Consider the following 19281-nt stretch of genomic DNA (forward strand, 5'->3'; position numbering starts at 1 on the left):
TTAAATAAAAACCGATAATTTGACATGTGAAATAAATCCTATAATTTTAATCCTTTGACGTCATGCAAAAATGGGTATTGCCAAGACATAGTCGGTGACGTTGCATCAAAAACAAATTGAGAACGCATACATAAAAACAATTCTACTTTTTTTCAATTAACATAAACTCATCATAGAAACCAGGATTGAAATTCTATATTTACGCCGGACGCGCGTTTCGTCTACAAAAGACTCATCAGTGACGCTCGAATCAAAAAATATATAAGTCCGTGGTAATGTAATTATAAGAATAAATAATCAAAAAATTGAAAAATCAAAAAATCTTCAACTCGTGACTGAACAACACTGATATTTTGCGTAATTCAGTCGTTGAATATTTTTTTCGTATTTGAATTCTTTGATTATTTATTCTATAATTAATCATCAGATCATATCCCTAACACATTCTTGTTTTGTTTATAAATTCTAACACATCTACAATTTGATGCATCAAACGCAATATTTCAGTATAGTTAAAGACAACTTAGGATGATATATGTGATATATAATAGAAAATAAATATCATTCACATAAAACCTATATCGTTTATGCATGCTATACGTTTTATATTGATTGAATGCATCGCTTTAGTTATTTTCAAAGAAGACACAGGTTAATTTATACTTATGAAATTAAGAGATGTTGTATGATTTCCGATTAGACAGCTACCCATCAGAGACCAAATGACGTGTGGTTTACTTCCTATAAATTATTTATTTTGGCATAGAATTAAAACTTTTTGGAGGTAAAGCGTACTTTTCAGTAAAGTTGTTAATGTAGTCAATAGTAAATACTTATATTCGATACAATTATTATTATTATTATTTTTCAGTTACAATAATTCAATAAATCGCTCGTTTATCCTTATCAAAAAAAATCTGCGCATAAATTCCCAGTCTGTCTCATAATTATTTGTTTAAAGAAAATAACTAGACAGCTTGTGTACTGCTATTATATTTTCAAAGATGGCGATATACAGTTGATTTACCTTAAGGTTGCCAATACCGAAACAATAGACAAAATACCCTCGTTCACTACAGCGTTACCAATCCGTAGGTACTGAAAAGGGTAATAATATGATATGATATTAAAGGTAAATATTGTATGTGTAAGGGTAGATTTCCTAAACAAGTTTTGTCATGCATATTTCATTCGAACCCATAATGTCAACATTTGGTGATCAGTGTCATTTTGGTTTTTTTTTCAATCTATGAGAAAACCATTTGTGCAGTGATTTTGCTTGAAGGTTTTATTAACAACTCATACCAGTTCGAAATTACTTTGACGTCTGACACGCTAGCCATAACCAATCCTACATAAAGACTGTCAGAGCAATCTCATACTTAGTTCATTCGAAACATGTATATTCAAACTTAACAAAACTTCTTAAAGGTAAAAGAGTGCTTTGAAAACTGAAACTGTTTCATCAGATCAATTTAGGGTTGACACAGAGGCATATTCCAAATGTTACGAATGTAATACATTTATGTTACTATTTGTGTAAATACATTCAACTATTTCACGATTTAACGTTTGGTAACTCTGCCACATAAATTACATATTATTGTTAATGTTGTAACGACATTACTTATTATGCATTTTGTCTCATTTCGATTTCCTCCTATTGCACGATGATTTACATAAATACGGACATCAACGACATTGATGATGACGATAATGTAATAATTATAGAAACAGCATGTAATGTAGTAACAACATTAACGGTACCAATTTTACTGCACTCACATAAAACGACGTTTTTGAGGTAGTGTTGTTTATTTTAGATAATATTGTAGTTATCAAATATTTAATGATCCAAGCAATTCAAAACGCGGTTCACACCTTAGTTACGACATGTCGACTATGGATTTGATGGTAACTTTTAGCCAATGAAAAAAATTGTTACATAAAAACTGCATTTGAATTGTATTTAGTTAATGATAACATCATGAGGGACTAAATGTCTAACAAAACAGAAAACAGAAAAAATAAGGAAATATATGTTAGTTCATGCTTGCCTCAATTCAAACAGTTAGAGTCGTAGCACTTTAAAAGCAATATAACATGATTGTGCACTATCATTGTATCTAATATATTTATAGAAAAGTAGATTAAGATAAACTGAACTAGTATAGTGAGAAATATAACTAAAAAAATGTTTCAAAATTCAGGGCTTTTAAAAATTGAGTGTGCTGTTTACCAAAATTAAACATAAATCGTTTTTTACTTATTGCAATTATTTTCTTCAGTTTATTGATACCTTTTTTCGAGTAAGTTGGTGATACACTCGGGACCTTATAAGAAATCTTATTTGTACTCTAACAAAGCGTACACAAATATTAGAGAAACACTTTTTTTTAAACAGATTTTAAGTTCCGATTAAATTTCATGCATTTAATCAATACAGAAAGAAAGAAATTTCAAATTTAACACACAAGGCATTTTGGAAATTGATACACAATGACATGTCATTACAATTACACCAGGTGCAGTTTGCTTGCAACTTTGTAACAACATTTATACCATGCAAATACATATCCAGAAGTTAATAAGATCAATTGTTTAACAACAAAGGAATGAAAAAATGCAGGTCTGTAAACAAAAACGGTTACAAAACATTTCAAATATGGAATTTGTGGAAATAGATTGAAAGATACTACAAAATGAAGAATAAAACAGTCAGGATGATTTTGTTGTGTTTTTGTTGATCCTGCTAATTCTTCAGAGCAGACATGGACATAAACAGTTTTAAGTACGGTTAAATGTCTTACAAATGATGTTATCTCACTCTCTTAATCTCACTTTGACATAGTTACATCTATCTTGATGATCTGTACTTTCTATTGTTTTTTGTTAATCCTTATTTTATCAGCTATATATATTTAAAAAAAGACAAGATTGCCTACACCAAATCAAATATTTTTGCTGATAAAACCCCAGAAGTGAGCGATGAATATATGTAGTCATGATAAAACAGTAAGCCAACGTATTTATTATGACTACATAATCCTCATGTTTACATAAGATACATCACTGTATATATCATTACCAACCTAACAAAAAGGTCAAAGAAGTATTATCTCCTTAATTCACTCTATGTTACTAACATGGTTGATAATTGCAGTTAATCATATACAGGATTTAAGTTTTCAAAGTCGGTTTTTAACTCAGACTGTTTCAATTTCTCTTTTATGTTTTAACTTCATAATGTCTTTACATCTGAATTCTCCTTCTTTTGTAAATATAATACAATGTTATACAAACAACACGATGACGCCTGAAATAAATTTTATTTAATAATACTGATTTATATACGTTCGCAGTTTTATATATTCGAGATAATTTGGAGAAGCGAACACAATAAACTAGAAATATTTTGAAAACAGATTGTCATTTGAAATTTGTTGGTTGTATATTAATATTTGATTAAAAATGACTTTTCATTTATTTCAATGACTTTAAAAAAATTTCAAATTAAGTTTGAAAAAGCCAGCACAATCGCGATTTTAGATGCCAACTAACACAATGTCACAATAATATAAACAAAATTTCAATGCAAAATTGTAAACGTGAAGCAGGCAGATGCGCATTTCGAAATAATTTTTTTTTTTGTGAAGCTCGATGCTGAAATATTTGAAAATCCAAAACTTATACAAACGTTGACAAGTTGATCAAATAAAAAAGGACCTAAAGTATTGCCAAATCCGGATGAGGAACTGAATTTAGCAAGAGGGAGATATATTCTTTTATTCAATATAATTTAAAATATTTTATAACAGTAAGTTTCAATTAAATAATATCCGTATTTTCATGTCAGTACCGAAGTACGGTCGTGTTTACAATTTTAAGATTATTCATTCTCTTTTGTATTGTATTGTGCATGCTTTTGGATTATGATGGTATTGCGACTCCTGTAAAGCACGTTCATATTACCTTACAATTTAGCTATTAAACCCGTAAATTAAAGTAGTTCTGGTTAATGAAAATTATTAAACTACCTGTTAGCAAAACAACTTGCAGCCCTGTTTATCATAAAAGATTTATCATTGATATTAATTTTTGTATCTCACTGCGTGTGCGATTTGTTTTGAATTAATGTAAGGGACTACAATTCTAACAAAACAGAAAACAGAACAATGTTAGAATGATCTTTAAGTTAATGCTTGCGTCAAACCCTACATTCAGGTCCTCACACTCTAAAAGCACATCACATGTGTATGTTTATTGTATCTTACAAAAACGTATATATTTGAAGTTAAAGAATGTTAACAAAATGCATTTGGTATAAGATTACACTTAATGTAATTACAATGGTAATGTTCATTAATTCATGTAAAATGGCGATTGGTTTATTTTTATAATTCCTGAAAATTTTGATGTAAAACTGAATAAGATTTGACATATGTCTGATTGAGCGAGATTGCTGACGACCTACACACTCTCATCCAAGGAGGTCGCTTAAACAGAAAAAAAACAACATAAAATATTAAAAAAAAAACAATAAAAAAATAGAATAACTTCCTAGTCACCAAAGCCAAACTTATGTTTGTCATTAATAAAGAATGAAAAAATTTACGAAATCAAATAAAAATAGACTGAGAAAGGTATAGACAATGAAAAATAACTAAAACTACTGAAATAAGAACTAAAAACCCCAGGCTCAATTTGCTTGCAACTTTGTTACAAGAGTAATACCATGTAAATACATGTTCAAAATTGAAAAGGTTAATTGTTTCTCAAACAATGTAGGAATAACAAAACACGTGTCTCAAAATAGTCTATCAAACATGTCAAGTATGGATTTCTTAATGAATATTTCAAATGATGTTACAACCACTTTTTATATTAATCCAAAATTTAAAATAGCTCACTCTCCTTTCTTCTACGGCTTTGGCTATTTTTCGGTGTATAAGCTCTTCAGTTTATTTCATATATTTTGGATTCTTAAACATTCTAGCCTCCGAAATCACTGAAGAGACATTTACTGTCGAAATGCCAACCTCGTTTGTACCCTTAATGTTATTGTAATCATCGTTAACAAACCATACATGTATGATAATTAAGAACAACTGCAAAACAGCCACCAATATCAATAATTTATGAAATATTAAATATGGTCATCGTGACATTTTTAAAAATCATAATCCAGACGGATACGAAATTGGTGGAAATCGATTGGTGATAGAAAGATACTAAACAAATGAGGAAACAAACCGTCAAGACGATGTTGTTTCTTGTGTGTCTGCTGATCTTCCTAATCGTTAAGAACCGTATGTCTCCCCTATTGATATGAACGTTTTTAAGTATTGTTAAATTTCTAAGAAATGATGCTATCTTACGTTGATAAATCATTGAGGTAATTACCAATCCGCAATTTCTTGATGTCTAATCAATTTATTTAACTTTATCAACGTATTTTATAGCAGTAATACAACGGGTGTCACGTTTGGAGATGGATCTGCTTACCCTTCCGGAGCACATGAGATCACCCATAATTATTGGTGGGGTTCGTGTAGTTCAGATTTTAGTTTTCTATGTTATGTTTTCTGTACTTTTGTTTGTCTGTTGTTTGTTTAATTTTTAGCCATGCCGTTGTCAGTTTATTTTTGACTTATAAGTTTGAATTTCCCTTTCGTATTTTTCGCCTCTCTTTTACACTTTATTTAAAATTTACATAGTTTAAACATATCAGATTATCTGTACTTTCTGGAAAGTTTTTATTTTAAAAATCGTTATTTTATCATCTATTTATAATATTAAAAGACAAGATTGCCTACAACAAACAAATATTCTTTGCTGGTAGAACCACAAGAGTAAATAAAATTTATTAATGTCAGAAAATATAACAATAAGACAACGTATTTATCATGACTACAGTATCATCATGATTAGTTAAGCTAGTGTTCAGTCGTCAGCAAATTAAAAAAAAAAACAGGTCAATGAAGTAGTATCTATTTGACCTCCATAGTTGATAAGTTAACATATAAATGATTCAAGTTTCGAAAGCCGATTTTTTACTGACACTTTTCAAATTGGCTTAGATTTTTAAAATTCAAAATATCATTACATCTGGATTTCCCCTCTTCGGATAAAACAAAACTGTAGCAATGTAATTCAAACAACAGAATGACGGCTAAATGCACTATAGATAACTTCATTATGTGCCCCTGTTAAAAACCAACGATTTGGAAAGAACATAGTCAGATAATGTATATTAGCTTATCCATAAAATGAAATAAGATAAGCGCGTTAGTGTTTCATATATAGTCTTACATGTAAAGCTGGATCTGCATCTATTTTGGAGCACTTGAGATGACCCTCGTTATTTTGTATACTGTTGTCTATCTTATGGTCGTTTTTTCGTTATTTGCCATGGCATTATCAATTTGTCATCGAGTTATGAGTTTGAATATCTCTCTGGTATCCTCCGCCTCACTTTTACATAGATTGTTACAAATTCTAAAACTATACTCCAAATCCTTAGTATCATTGAAATTATGTAACAGCTGTTCCCCATGCTCAATTCAAAGATTTTAATAATCTTCTAATTATACTTTTGAAAGATCGTTGACGGCACACTTCTGCTTAGCGACTTGTTTTTGTGTTCACAAAAAGGATATAAACTCGGATATGGAACAACGTATCAAAGCCATAAAAAGCAACTTGCCAAGTTCCACTCCACCGAATATGCTGAAAACGAGGAAATTGTATTACATATCTTCTTTGACTGTAGATACAGTTGAACATTTCGGATTTTGTCATAAATTAATTGCAAATTTACCATGCAAGATGTAATTCGTGGGTCCGTTTCAACTGTTCTGTATTTGATATCAAAACATTATCTTAACTTTAACTCTAAGCCTTTTACTTCATGTTTGCTATTTGCCGTTGAACGTTTGATTCGAACGCCACTAAGGGTCTTATGTAGACCAATCGCGCGTTTGGTGTTGCAAATTATACGCCTCTTATCTTTTTTGAGATTTTGCCTTGACAAAAAGTGTCCACAACTTTAATATTCGTTGTAGAATAGAAAACTTACTATTAATATTTCCATTCTATATAGAGCAATGTACAAATAAAAAGTGTTTGCATAAGAAACTGTCCTTTGGTTTATTATTTATACCTTATGTGTTCATATTTGATAAAGAAACGGGTGTAACATGTGCAGCAAGATCTCCTTCCCCTTCCGAAGTACATAAGAAAACCCGCTGTTTTGATGGTGATAGTTCTGCTCAGTCGTAATTTACTACGTAGTGTAATTGTAACTGTGGACTGTTTTTTTATGTCGTTTTTTTTTGTTATTTGGTCATGGTAGCATTGTCCGTTCGTTTTCAACTTTTGAGGTTAAATGTCTCTTCGGTATCATCCGCCTTTCCTTTGCTACAAACAAATCTGTAGAATTTTTTTCTTTCATAACATTTTTCGATAGTTTAAATTAATTGATGAGAACAGGTCAATATCATGTTAAAAATTCTTATATATAATAAACTTTATTTGAGAAATACCCGATTTTAATCTCTTCCCAAATACATGATTTTGATATAGAAAAAATAGTAGTTAACTGATGTTCAAATCGTATACGTCACTTACAAAGACACGTATAGTGGTAACAAAACGAAAAGTCCAAAAAGAGCGAGGCCGCTTTGAATGAGCATTAGGCATGGATATAATTTTTTTTTGTAAGTGTATTGCTGGAATTTGAGTATCCAATAAAGTGTTGTCGCTCCAATTTTAATACAATCAAAAGTCCCCAAACACTAAATAGAAAGATAAAACCTAAACAACACGAACCCTAAACAACACAGGTGGTGCATATCGGAAGATAATGCATATTTTGTTCCACATGAGGTAACCGTCATGTTGATTATATTAGTGCAAATTCGGTGTTTAGTCTCATTCGGAGATGTCACAATCGTAGAAATAGGACCGCAGGATGACTTCAACAAATGAACATACATGTATCATTGATTATCTGTAACACAGAAAAGTGACATAAGGTAAATAAAATCTATACGTGCACATTTCAGCAATTATATACTCATGTATGTGATCAACAAAATTGGCTTCTTAAACATGTTAAAAGGATCAATTGCAACGTGATAAGCATATATGTTTAGAATCGGATGATGAACTTAAATATAATTCCTTAGATAAATCATAATGTGTTGATTAGAAATTTAGATTGTCTTACAATTTACTGGACGCTGCCAACTTACAGATTTATGTTTTACATTTCTAATTAGTATACCATAGCACGTGTTTAGAAGTTTCATATCATCACGTTATTTTACAAGTTTTATGACATGTTACGTAATTGGGATTCTTTAAGAGATAAATTCAACATGGATTGATTATAAATCAGACGAGTTCCGAATAAACAAACTCCAAATTTGCTATCGATCTGATTGAAACTAATAGTACAGACTTGTATACGATTGTGTTTTTATTACTTGATAGATAGATGTGGAATTAATGCAAAATGGCCGTGACAGACAACATAACTGTAAATTTGAGTATAATCTTGAATAAAGCGACAGAGAGCAGCATAGAAATAATGAAGTACAAGGTGAGATAATTTGAATTCAAGCAAGTAATGAAATATTGCAAAATAAAGGCGATGGTAGTTTACCGATGTACAAACCTCGTACATCTATTGAGAAGGAACAAATCAAGGTAACCATTGGTAACTAAAAGTATTCTTTAACAGATTATTTGATTACAAATTTAAAATGTTTTCACATATTACGATACAAACAGGTCTTGGCTCTCATTCAGAAAATATAATTTTTAACCTTTTTGTTATGAAAATAGTATAAAACTTTTCTCAGTGAAAGCTTTTGTTTTTTACCTGTCTTCTAACTTAGATTAAAGATGCATGTCTCTATTACACATAGAATGTGAAGTGTAACAGTTATACCAATTGTTATAAATTGTTTACAATTTATCATATATGCATATGATGCATTTGATACGGTTTATTCATTTAAGAATTCTTTTGATGAAAATCTAAAGAGCAGATAAATTAGAATTTTGTTTATGAATTTATGCAGGTTGAAATCATCTTTACATAAAAAAAAGGTTAAACTTCTCCAGAATTTATGAACTAGCCAGCAACTTATGAAGTCAGACATTTGTCAGAATCAGATTTTTTGCTTAGTTTTCTTTAAATTCTTTTTTTTGGGGGGGGGGGGGGGGGGGGAGGGAGGGGACGGGCTTATCTGGACCTACATATACGGTTAATGTATACTTTTTATAAGTTTAATTCCTTACGTTGACTATTTTTGGATCCTTTTATCAAAATCATAGATCCGCAACTGGAAGTAGATTACTTTATATATATATATATATGGGGACTTGAATCTATAATGAATTTATCACGGGTTGGCCCTTTTTCCTAAATATTTTACCTCGAGCGATAACGAGGGCTAAAATATCGGCATATAGGCAAACCCGTGGTAAAATCAATTCAAATTCAAGCCCCCATGAATTATTTCCATTCTTATAGGACAAATACGGCAATTCTTTTGGATCGAAGTGCTCTAGGTGAAGTCTAACATTTCTGTTCTCGTAATTAAACACAATATTAGTTTTGATGTAAAGATTGGAGAAAACTGAACTAGTCACATGCTAAAACTATTTACAGTAACATACTCAGATAGGTTTGGATGAAGTTAAATGATAATCTTACTTATATTTAAAAAAAATATATATAGCTTTTAACAAATTTTTATAATCATTTGTTTATGTTTACTTGTTTTGCTGACTTTCGGTTTCACAATCGTGCAATTTCCCGTACAATGTTTACATTTTTACGTTATCGTTTAGTGGCACCATTAACTTCGATCGACCTCGGGTAGCTCATTCATAGAAAACAAACATATGACGTGGGAGTATGATCGTAACAGCCCAAAAAATCATGACGTTGCCGATCAGCTGATAGAGAATATATTCAAATTTTACCACGGGTGTGTACTCAAAGCGTTTGAAGAACGTCATATTGGAATTTCTAATCTACCATGCAAACATATTGTACGACTTCTTTTTGGACTTTTGAAATATCTTTTTTTTTATATTTTCCTTGTCCTTTTACTTATATATGGATGTGTGATAGTTGACAATATACATATTCTCAATTAAGAACCAAGAACTCTGAGGGCCTTTCAAAATCCTAAAACCGCTCATAACTGCATGCCTTTTGTAAAAGACAGTATTGAAAATTATAACATTCAGACTTGATTTTTTACAGGATCTCAAATGGATATCCTTGACTATTCTACTTGGAATAATATTTCTAAACATTGTGGTTGTGGTGTTATTGATTTCAAGAAAACCAAAATCTAGGATGAGATTGTTTGTGGCTAACTTGGCAATAGCAGGTAAACATTTTGATTATCCATATGTATTACCTTCAGTTTTTAAACATGCAGAATAAAAAAATGGTTCCAAAAAAATCAGCTGCTGGTATGGAAAACATATCGGTCAGAATCACAAAATAAATGCATAAGGTATGTCTCATAATCTAATTCTCCACACACAAAAACACACAAAAATATGAGCTTGTCAGATTGTCAAAAAATATAGTTCTTTACTTCTTTTATTTTCAGATCTGTGTGTGGGAATATTTTTTGTATTGCCTGAAACTTTGTTTAATTGGTTCGACATACCATGGAATCGACACGTGTGTTATATTTTTTATGTGTATTTTTCAATGGTCCCTTTTTATGCGTCAACATATGCAATTGTCGTGTTATCAATTGACCGTACATATGTTATTTTAAGACCATTTGCTTCAGCATCTAAAGGCAAACAATACCGATATGGAATGGCATTGTCTGCATGGGTTATTGGGTGTATTCTTGCTATTCCGTACGGAGTCTTTGGTGAATATAGTGAAGAGGACATTTACTGCTTACATGTTGCTCCAATCTTAGTAAGTTTATCTTTGATTTAAAAAAAAATATTCATTAAATCAGTCAAGTTAAAAGCATTATACACATGTCAGACAATATTGATATGATAAGTACAGACATAAACTGAAAAATGTGAAATAAAATCTCAAAAGCTAGATCTCCAGGTATCAGAACAGGTATGGCGACAAGTATATTCATGGCCTGCATTATTTGTCCACTTACCAAAACATCCCACAATCACTTTTGGTAGTGACTTTCAAGCATGTAATTAAGAGCAATCATAATCATTGTGAAAATTCCCAACAATGTCTGATAATGAAAAATATGTTTTCAAAAAATTATAAGTCAATAAAAATACAACACTATTTGATAACCAAAATGACTGAATGTAAAACTTCAGTCAAAACAAAACGTAACATAGAAACTAATATACATGGGAAGTTGGGGGTTGATGGGGAAAATTGACCATAAGGGACAAGAGAGAAGTGTAAGATACTCAAGGTTCATTCAAACTCATATTTCGAAAAACTGACAACGCCATTCCTAAAAAAGAAAAACAAACCGACAGACAAACAACAGTACACAAAACAGAACATAGAAAACTGAAGCCGGAGCAACACGAACACCACCAAAAACTGGGGTTGATCTCAGGTGCTCCTTACGACAACTTTAATTTCAAGGTTAAGTCAAGAAACGATCAGACGAAAAACAATCTCTAATGCAATCGCATGATTTGCAATTTATTTGTTTATCACATTGAGTGAGGCTATGTGCGTAGAAAGGGTACGCATCTTCGGCCCTACACACATCTTCCGTCATGTGAATATCAAATCTGAAGCGAACAGAAAAAATGACAAAAAAAAATCAATTATTAATTTGGCTTCTAAAAGTCTGAGACTTTTCTTAACTGATAAAGGTCACCTCACGAACAATATATATACGACATTAGCCAAATATATACAAACTAACAAAATACTGACAAATTCAGATTAAAAATACATGTATAAATCTCAATGGCAGAGATAATTAATATCATATGATTTAATGTAATAACAAATCCAACAACACTACTTGGCATGCACTAATTGTTGCATTTCCAGGACACAAGATTAATCAGAAATTGTAATAACGATATTCTAAAGTTCTCGTATAATAAATGAACGCAGTGCTAGACACCACTCACTTAAATGCACTGAACAATTATTTCCTTCTTTAATTAACTACAAATAGTTGTCTTAAATACAATATTCGGACAATACATATAAAGTATTTGGTCTGTGCCTTTCAAATTTAGAGCAATTGTAAGATGGTCATTTCATCATCACATGTTATTAGGAACAATTTGATACCATAGGACTTTTTGAAAAACCATTATAGTCTGTGGATAACATGTACAAGTATGTATATATGTGGCAAAGTGTATTAAATGTAATTTTTCAGTTACAAGTACGTTATAACTTGTTCAATTTTGATTGTTCAATTCTCATTTGATAAATTACATAATTTTTCTGTAATAAAGGATGTTGTTTTCTTAAAAAAAAAATCTCCAAGTTACTTTTGAATATTTTATTAATGCCTCTTTGATTTCTAGGCACTGGAAAATTTTACATTTTCATTCTTAACTTTCTGTGTTTGCATGTACATTTACCGGATAAGGAAAATTAATGACATGTGCACACAAAAATAGTTAGCATAATTGTGTATATTCATGATATTTATTGGTGTGCTCCTGTGAATTGAATGTAAAATGTTTGCTACATTATATATACATAATTTTTGGGGTTTTTTTTGGATCAATTGTAGATAATGTTATACATGGATCTCTGTACTATAATCATAATTCCACTGATAATCATATGTGTGTGCTACATTATTGTCATCATCAAAATACGTGGTCGCGAAAGAGATGAATTTATTCTGGATAAAAACAAAGATTCAGGTAAAAATAATTTACAACATTGGCAATTATATATTTTCTCATTGTTGTAGGCCATACAGTTGTCTATAATTGCTAATATCGATTCCGTTAAAAATTTGGCGGATAGCTGTCTCATTATTATTCATACCACATCTCCTTATGTTTTAAACTATGTACCTCCTCAAATGCATTTGTTCATTGCTTCTTTTTGACAATTTTTGAAATTAGTCTAATATGCATGCTTTTTTAATAGTTGTTATTAGCTTTGAACTAGCTGTCAGTAACTACAAACGAGTACTCTCAGATGTGTACGTAGTGTCATTTTGTTGTGGGGATGTATAAGTACCCTGCCACGTCCAATCTGTGTTTTTGTTAGATGTATTTCTATTTGTATCCATCTGATGAGTTAAGCTTTTTTCAACTGTTTTCTATAGTTTGTTCTTATGTTGTCCCAGGTTAAGGTGAGGGCTGGCGATTTCAAACGAGTTTAGCTTAGTTCTGTATGTGCCTATCCCAAGTCTGGAGCCTGTAATTCAGTGGTTGTCGTTTGTTGCTGCGTAACATATTTGTTTTTCGTTTATTATTTTGTACATAAATTAGGCCGTAAGTTCTTTCGTTGGAATTGTTTTACATTTGTTATTTCGGGGCCTTTTTGTAGCTGCCTATGCGGTATGGGCTATGCTTATTGATGAAGGCCGTTCGGTGACCTATAGTTGTTAAAGTCTGTGTCATTTGGTCTCTTGTGGAGAGTTGTCTCATTGGTAATCATACCACATCTTCTTATTTTTATATTATCCCAACTTAATTTTTTAGAGGAGAGGCGAAAAATAACAAAGGGATATTCAATCTCAAATAGGGAGTTGCAGTAGGGGTTAACTATATCCTTATTGTTCGTGTAATAATAAAGAATTTTGCATAAAGATAACTGATATGTACGAGTAAAAATTTAACTATCATAAGGATTTGAAAAAAAGCTTCGTAAAATCATGAAATGATATTAAACATTAAAAATGGAAACCATATGTCCAGAAAAACAAATCAATATCAATGAAATTAAGGCTTTATAAGTGTTGTGGATCCGAATATCTTTTCTGTGTAACTCTTCATAAAGAACTCTTAAATCTTAAAAAAATTAAAGCGTGAAAAACATGGATTGGTAAATCCATTGAAACATTCGGAGCTATATGATCAACAGGACCTAAAAGGAATAGAAAGGAAATCCCTCTTAGTTCAATTCTTAAGGAATTTGGAACCTTAGTTTCTTAATAATTAATTAATCTATCAACGGGGAATTAATTGGCTTAATGCAAATTTAAACATTGTTTGTTTGTGCGTTGTTTATAATATGAACCTAAAAATATGTATATGCTTCATTTATCCATACACCTTACCACTAAGAATTGAATAACATCACTTCATGTCAGTAGACGAACAATTACCTGAAGTATAATCATAATAAAATATATATTACTTTCATATAGTTTAATCAGTTTTTTTCCCTAAAGGTAAGTAAGTGGTTTTATTTAACTCTTAAAGAGTGTTTGTGTATGTCTTAAGATCACTGTTTTAATGGATACGGATGTACAGTGGTACTGCAAGTATTGTAAATGTTTGAATTTTACTCTGTTGTGTATATTTCTTCGCATATTGCAGATAATGATTGTGATATAGAGTTAAAACATAAAGCTGCAACAAAGGCAAAGATCAGAACCATAAAATTATTATGTGTTGTCGTTTTCGGTAAGAAGGTTTCATACTTGCATTTCTGTAAAGCGTATTTGCATATCGCATACATAAAAGATCGTTAAATGGTATGAGTATTTGAAGTGTTGTTTGCAGATTCAATGCACATGTTTTACAATTCTACTGCAGAAAACGATAAAACGCCTGATTAAGGTAAAAGATAGTGATAGATATGTCATTGATAAAATGTAATCATATGTATACTTTGAGTGTTTTAGCTGTAGTTACGTAACATAAAAATATGCTATATCACGTATATTAATGGACACTTAAGGATGTTCGCTGCACTTGTTTTGATTTTTTGTCACATCTTCGGAATTATCTGGTTTTATCAATGTAGCGCAATTTAAAAATGCCTGCTTAACCTTTTTTTTTTGTAAAAATTTCATTACATAAAATTTATAGTATAAAACGCTATTTCTGAAAATCGTATAATTTTTTTGTTATTTTTCAAAGCTTTTGAAAGACAAAAAAGGTGACATTGTTAATTGAATAAAAATATAGAGACAATCATTTCCAGCCAAATTTTTCAATATCTTATTTCTAAAAACAAGAACACAGACCTATCATTTTTTATCCTGTTTAGCTCCGTCATTTATATACCATCAATGTATAACAGTCTTTGAAAAAGCTTTTTTATTTTGAAACAAAGTAGCGAAAATCCTTAAATCAAAAAGTATTATTAATTGTCATGCAAGTGGTAGGTTTAGCTAGTTATAAAACCAGGATTAACCCACCCGCTTGAAAATGCCCAAAACTAATTCAGGAATATGATAGTCGTGTTCCAATAGTTGTGTTGGTTGATATAACTGAGTGTATGATTTTTAGGGGGTTTCATGGACTTCCCCCTTTTAAATTCACCTTAAATTCGATATTTTTGTTAATACTTTTAACAACTCGTATTGCAAAAGAAGCTTGAAATATCATCTTCTATATTTAGTTCGGGGAATTAAACAGCGACGTAATAACATAATGACAGACACTCGTAATGGAGTATATGTATCATGTATTATACTTCTTAAAAAGTCATCGGCCAAATAAAGTACGAATTAGCAGAGCAATGGTGACTCAAAATGAAGAAAGGTTTTGCCAAATACAGCTAAGCAAATACAACTCGTCAAGGCATTTCAGAATTATGTCCTGGTGCGTCAATAGAAAAAGTATAAAAAAAGAAAAGAAACAGGACACTTGATTGTCGATCAGAATGTTGTGGTGATCGTAGAAATTATGAAGAGTTGACATCATAAATGTTTACTGGTACACTTGTAAAGAATACGGTTAATATCAAAGTAAAAAATCTAAACTCATAAGTCGAAGTGAGACGGACAAAACTGAAATTGTAAGTTGCGATTGGAAATAGTTAAATCCTTGTTCTGGGTTTAACAGAGTGAATATAGCTTAACAAATCTGTAAATGAATCACATCATGTTTGCCTCTTTTACATTATAACCTAATATTTTTGTCTAGATATATGGTATGCAGCAATACCTTTAATGAAAATAACGGATCCATAACAAGCTTTCTTTCATTTTGCAGCATATATAATTTGTTGGTCCCCGATAACAATTGCTGCCATTGTGCTCCATTATAGACTCGCGGAATATGGACTGTGGTTTATGGTGCTTTATCTGCTTGCTCCGTTAAACAGCCTGGCAAATCCACTGGTATTTCTCATTTTCAACCAGAAAATGTTTCGGCGTAAAAAGAAAAAAGGTTTTAGCAGAACGACTTTTAATACAGACACCCAGAGAGTAACATTATGTAGCTAGATTTGCAATGATTATGATCAGACGCATGATATGTACATGTACATGCTTCATTTGGTGCAGTATATATAATCGTTTTGGCTTCCCCCTTTTGTAATAGCTTTTGGGCTTTCAAATATTTTGGCCCCGAGCAAAGAAGAGACATTAATTGTCGAGATGCGTATCTGGTGCAGTAATATTGGCACTGTTAATACTATTATATAATTATGTTATAATGATAATAAAAAAAGCAGAGATATGAATACATATTTATTTACTGGGTGCTATTTCAAATATGCAAACTCCCTAAATTTCATATTCAGAAACATAGTATGTGGAACAAATTCTTTATATGAGTATGAAAATTTAATCCATGTCAAAGGACAAGGTACGATTAGGGCGTTTTTGGCCCCTCTCCAAATAAGTTTATATAAATATCATTGATGGTCTTGGTATAGAAACTTGAAAAAAACTATGATTTTATTGTGTTCGGTGAATGGAAAGTTGCCTAGCAACGGTTTTTATTAAGTATCAAAATTATCACATATTGATCATGTTAATTGCTTTATCAGTACAAATTTAAACAATTCAAAATAATATTGTTTGTCTAAGAAGAACTTGAAGTCTAAAATGAAAAGTCCCTATGATTTCGTTTACTATATGCTTAATAATAAAGGCAACAGTAGTATACCGGTGTTCAAAAGTCATAAATCGAAAGAGATAAAACATTATCCGGGTTACAAACCAAAACAGAGGGAAACACATCAACTATAATAGGAAAACAAAGGAACAACAGGAACACCGAAGAACAACAAAAACAAACGCCAACAAACATAGAAACATGTATAATCACATTTGTCCGTTGTAGTTGATTTGCGAATATTAAATATTTATCTTTTAAAACACCATGCACATTTTGGTGCACAGTTTCGCTTGGTTGGTCATTTTCCCATTCAGCGTAAAACTCATGAGACAAACACAGCCTCGGTTGTCCCGTTGAAGCGTCTTCGGCTCGAGTGCCGGATATCGTAGGTTCTGACCCCGGCCGGGTTAAACCAAAGACTTTAAAATTAGTATTTGCTGATTTTCCGTTAATCACGTGGCACTAAGGGGTGAGAGCAAAGACTAGTTGGGTCGGAGTCAGAATATATAGTGTCCAGGTAGGGTGATATGTCTTCGTGCGGACTGTAACCTGATAAGTTAGCACATTAAAAATAATGACTTAAACAACTCATGCAGTAACATGTTGTCCAGTAGTCAGTTCTTCTGTGTTAACAAGAATTATCATTGATATGGTCAAATTTATAAATTAACTGTTTACTTTGAATTCTATTAAAAACTAAGGATTGTCTATTCAGGAATAGATAACCTTGGCTATATTTGGCAAAACATTTCGGAATTTTATGCCTTTTATGGTCTTTTGACTTTTTTTATTCGACCGTCACTGATGAATCTTTTGTACACGAAACACGCGTCTGGCGTACAAAATTACAACCACGATATATTTGACTATGATGTGTTTTTTCCTTTAATTTGATATTCAATATTCGATTGTTTTTCTTTGACGTGTGAATATCTGATTGAAAAATTCAAATTCTTTTATTTATTTAGATATGTTTAAAGTCATTATAGTACTGTAATGAAAGAGGAGATATGATTGATTGAGTGTTGTTTTCTGACCGTCCAGTGGCAAATACTTCATGCATATTTATGACGGAAAGTAATCTAAGGAATAATTTTTCAAACAAGAAATACGCTGTGGCACGCGTTGTCGTTTAAAAATAGCGGCGGGAAGGCAGGGGATAATTACAAATCATAAGTCCAATAAATACAAAAAACATCATGACCAAAACATTACTCAAGATACCTTATAGTGTTGGATAGTTTTGTTTGATCTTTATTACTGTTACGCTGAAACAATTAAATAATTAAAATTGTCACATGGTTTCTTCTTTTGTCATATGAATGACAATGTATGTTATTATTCACAGTTCTGTAATTTATTTTTGCCATCCGTAATGATTGCTAAAAATGTTAACTTGGCATGCCATTCTTGATAGAAATGCGGACGTGAAAGAAAGCACTTTTCACAAAAGCGTCAACGGAAAGGGCGACGATTTTGTCATTTATAAAACAAAATACGTGTTTCTGAAAGGTAAAGTTGTACTAAAATTTAATGTTGACACCAATAGTAGCGATCTGTTGCGTATAGATTGTATATTCAAAATTTGTCTTTGTTTAGAATACACCATTCCACGGAGATTAAATGCTTAACAAATCTCTGCAGTTTTTACGTTACACAAGACATATTTATTCTGTGTCACAGTGTTCTAAATATTGGAATTTAGTCAAATAGGAACTGTTTGAGTAAGAACCAATTAATATAAATAACTTTGGTTTCATTTCCATTCCCGAAATTTTTCTGAAGTTTGTCACAGTTCCTTCTGATTTGTGTCAAAACTCGACGGTCTGCTTAAATCTCACTTATACAATACTAAATACAGGAATATCCTGTTTTTTCGTAGATGTAAAATTTACATCATATAGAAACTAGCCATTATAGTACGAAGAAAAGTCTGTCGTCGGATCACTGAATACCGGAAATCATCTCTGGTCCGCAGTTCGTTTAAATATTTCGATGATTCAATTGACAACTATAATAGTGTTTGGCGAAGAGTGCTTTATTACAATAATGCAATCATATATAGTTATACCAAACATGGTATCAATAAGCTTCAATGAACAAAGTATCAATATGAAGCACCTGAACCCAAAACGAAGTCGCCAAACCGAGGGAGAGAAGAAAAAAATACATATACAAAATACAGCAAAAAATCAAAAATATAAAAATACACCGGCACACATACCCTAAAACCGACTAACGATCAAATAATTCATTGCTGAAGTAACTCGATACATATCAACA

The 19281-nt window shown here is 31.2% G+C and overlaps 1 protein-coding gene across 3 annotated transcripts; it reads left to right on the forward strand.

The window, feature by feature from the left end:
- The first annotated feature begins 1734 nt into the window (after positions 1-1734).
- Positions 1735-16618, forward strand: LOC127717750 (cardioacceleratory peptide receptor-like). Of its 3 annotated transcripts, XM_052223543.1 has the most exons (7): positions 1735-1804; positions 8497-8605; positions 10286-10415; positions 10644-10969; positions 12753-12888; positions 14521-14607; positions 16147-16618. In XM_052223543.1, exons 2-7 carry the CDS (start codon positions 8519-8521, stop codon positions 16377-16379), a joined length of 999 nt encoding a protein of 332 aa, XP_052079503.1. In that variant the 5' UTR covers positions 1735-1804; positions 8497-8518; the 3' UTR covers positions 16380-16618. The 3 variants fall into 3 exon arrangements, 2 of the variants coding, with proteins under 2 accessions (XP_052079503.1, XP_052079504.1); XM_052223544.1 differs by lacking the exon at positions 1735-1804 and having other exon boundaries at positions 8218-8605; positions 10833-10969; XR_007989333.1 differs by lacking the exons at positions 1735-1804; positions 10286-10415 and having other exon boundaries at positions 8215-8605.
- The last annotated feature ends 2663 nt before the right edge of the window (positions 16619-19281 follow it).

The sequence above is a fragment of the Mytilus californianus genome, unplaced genomic scaffold (genome assembly GCF_021869535.1).
Source record: "Mytilus californianus isolate M0D057914Y unplaced genomic scaffold, xbMytCali1.0.p SCAF_10, whole genome shotgun sequence".
Taxonomy (NCBI): domain Eukaryota; kingdom Metazoa; phylum Mollusca; class Bivalvia; order Mytilida; family Mytilidae; genus Mytilus; species Mytilus californianus.

What these genes read in the sequence shown, in the direction of transcription:
- LOC127717750 (XM_052223543.1), top strand. Translation starts at nt 8,519, where the DNA reads ATGGCCGTGACAGACAACATAACTGTAAATTTGAGTATAATCTTGAAT. An exon ending in TACATGTTGCTCCAATCTTA is followed by an intron (nt 10,970 to 12,752) that starts GTAAGTTTATCT and finishes GATCAATTGTAG; the next exon opens with ATAATGTTATACATGGATCT. An exon ending in ATTATGTGTTGTCGTTTTCG is followed by an intron (nt 14,608 to 16,146) that starts GTAAGAAGGTTT and finishes TTCATTTTGCAG; the next exon opens with CATATATAATTTGTTGGTCC.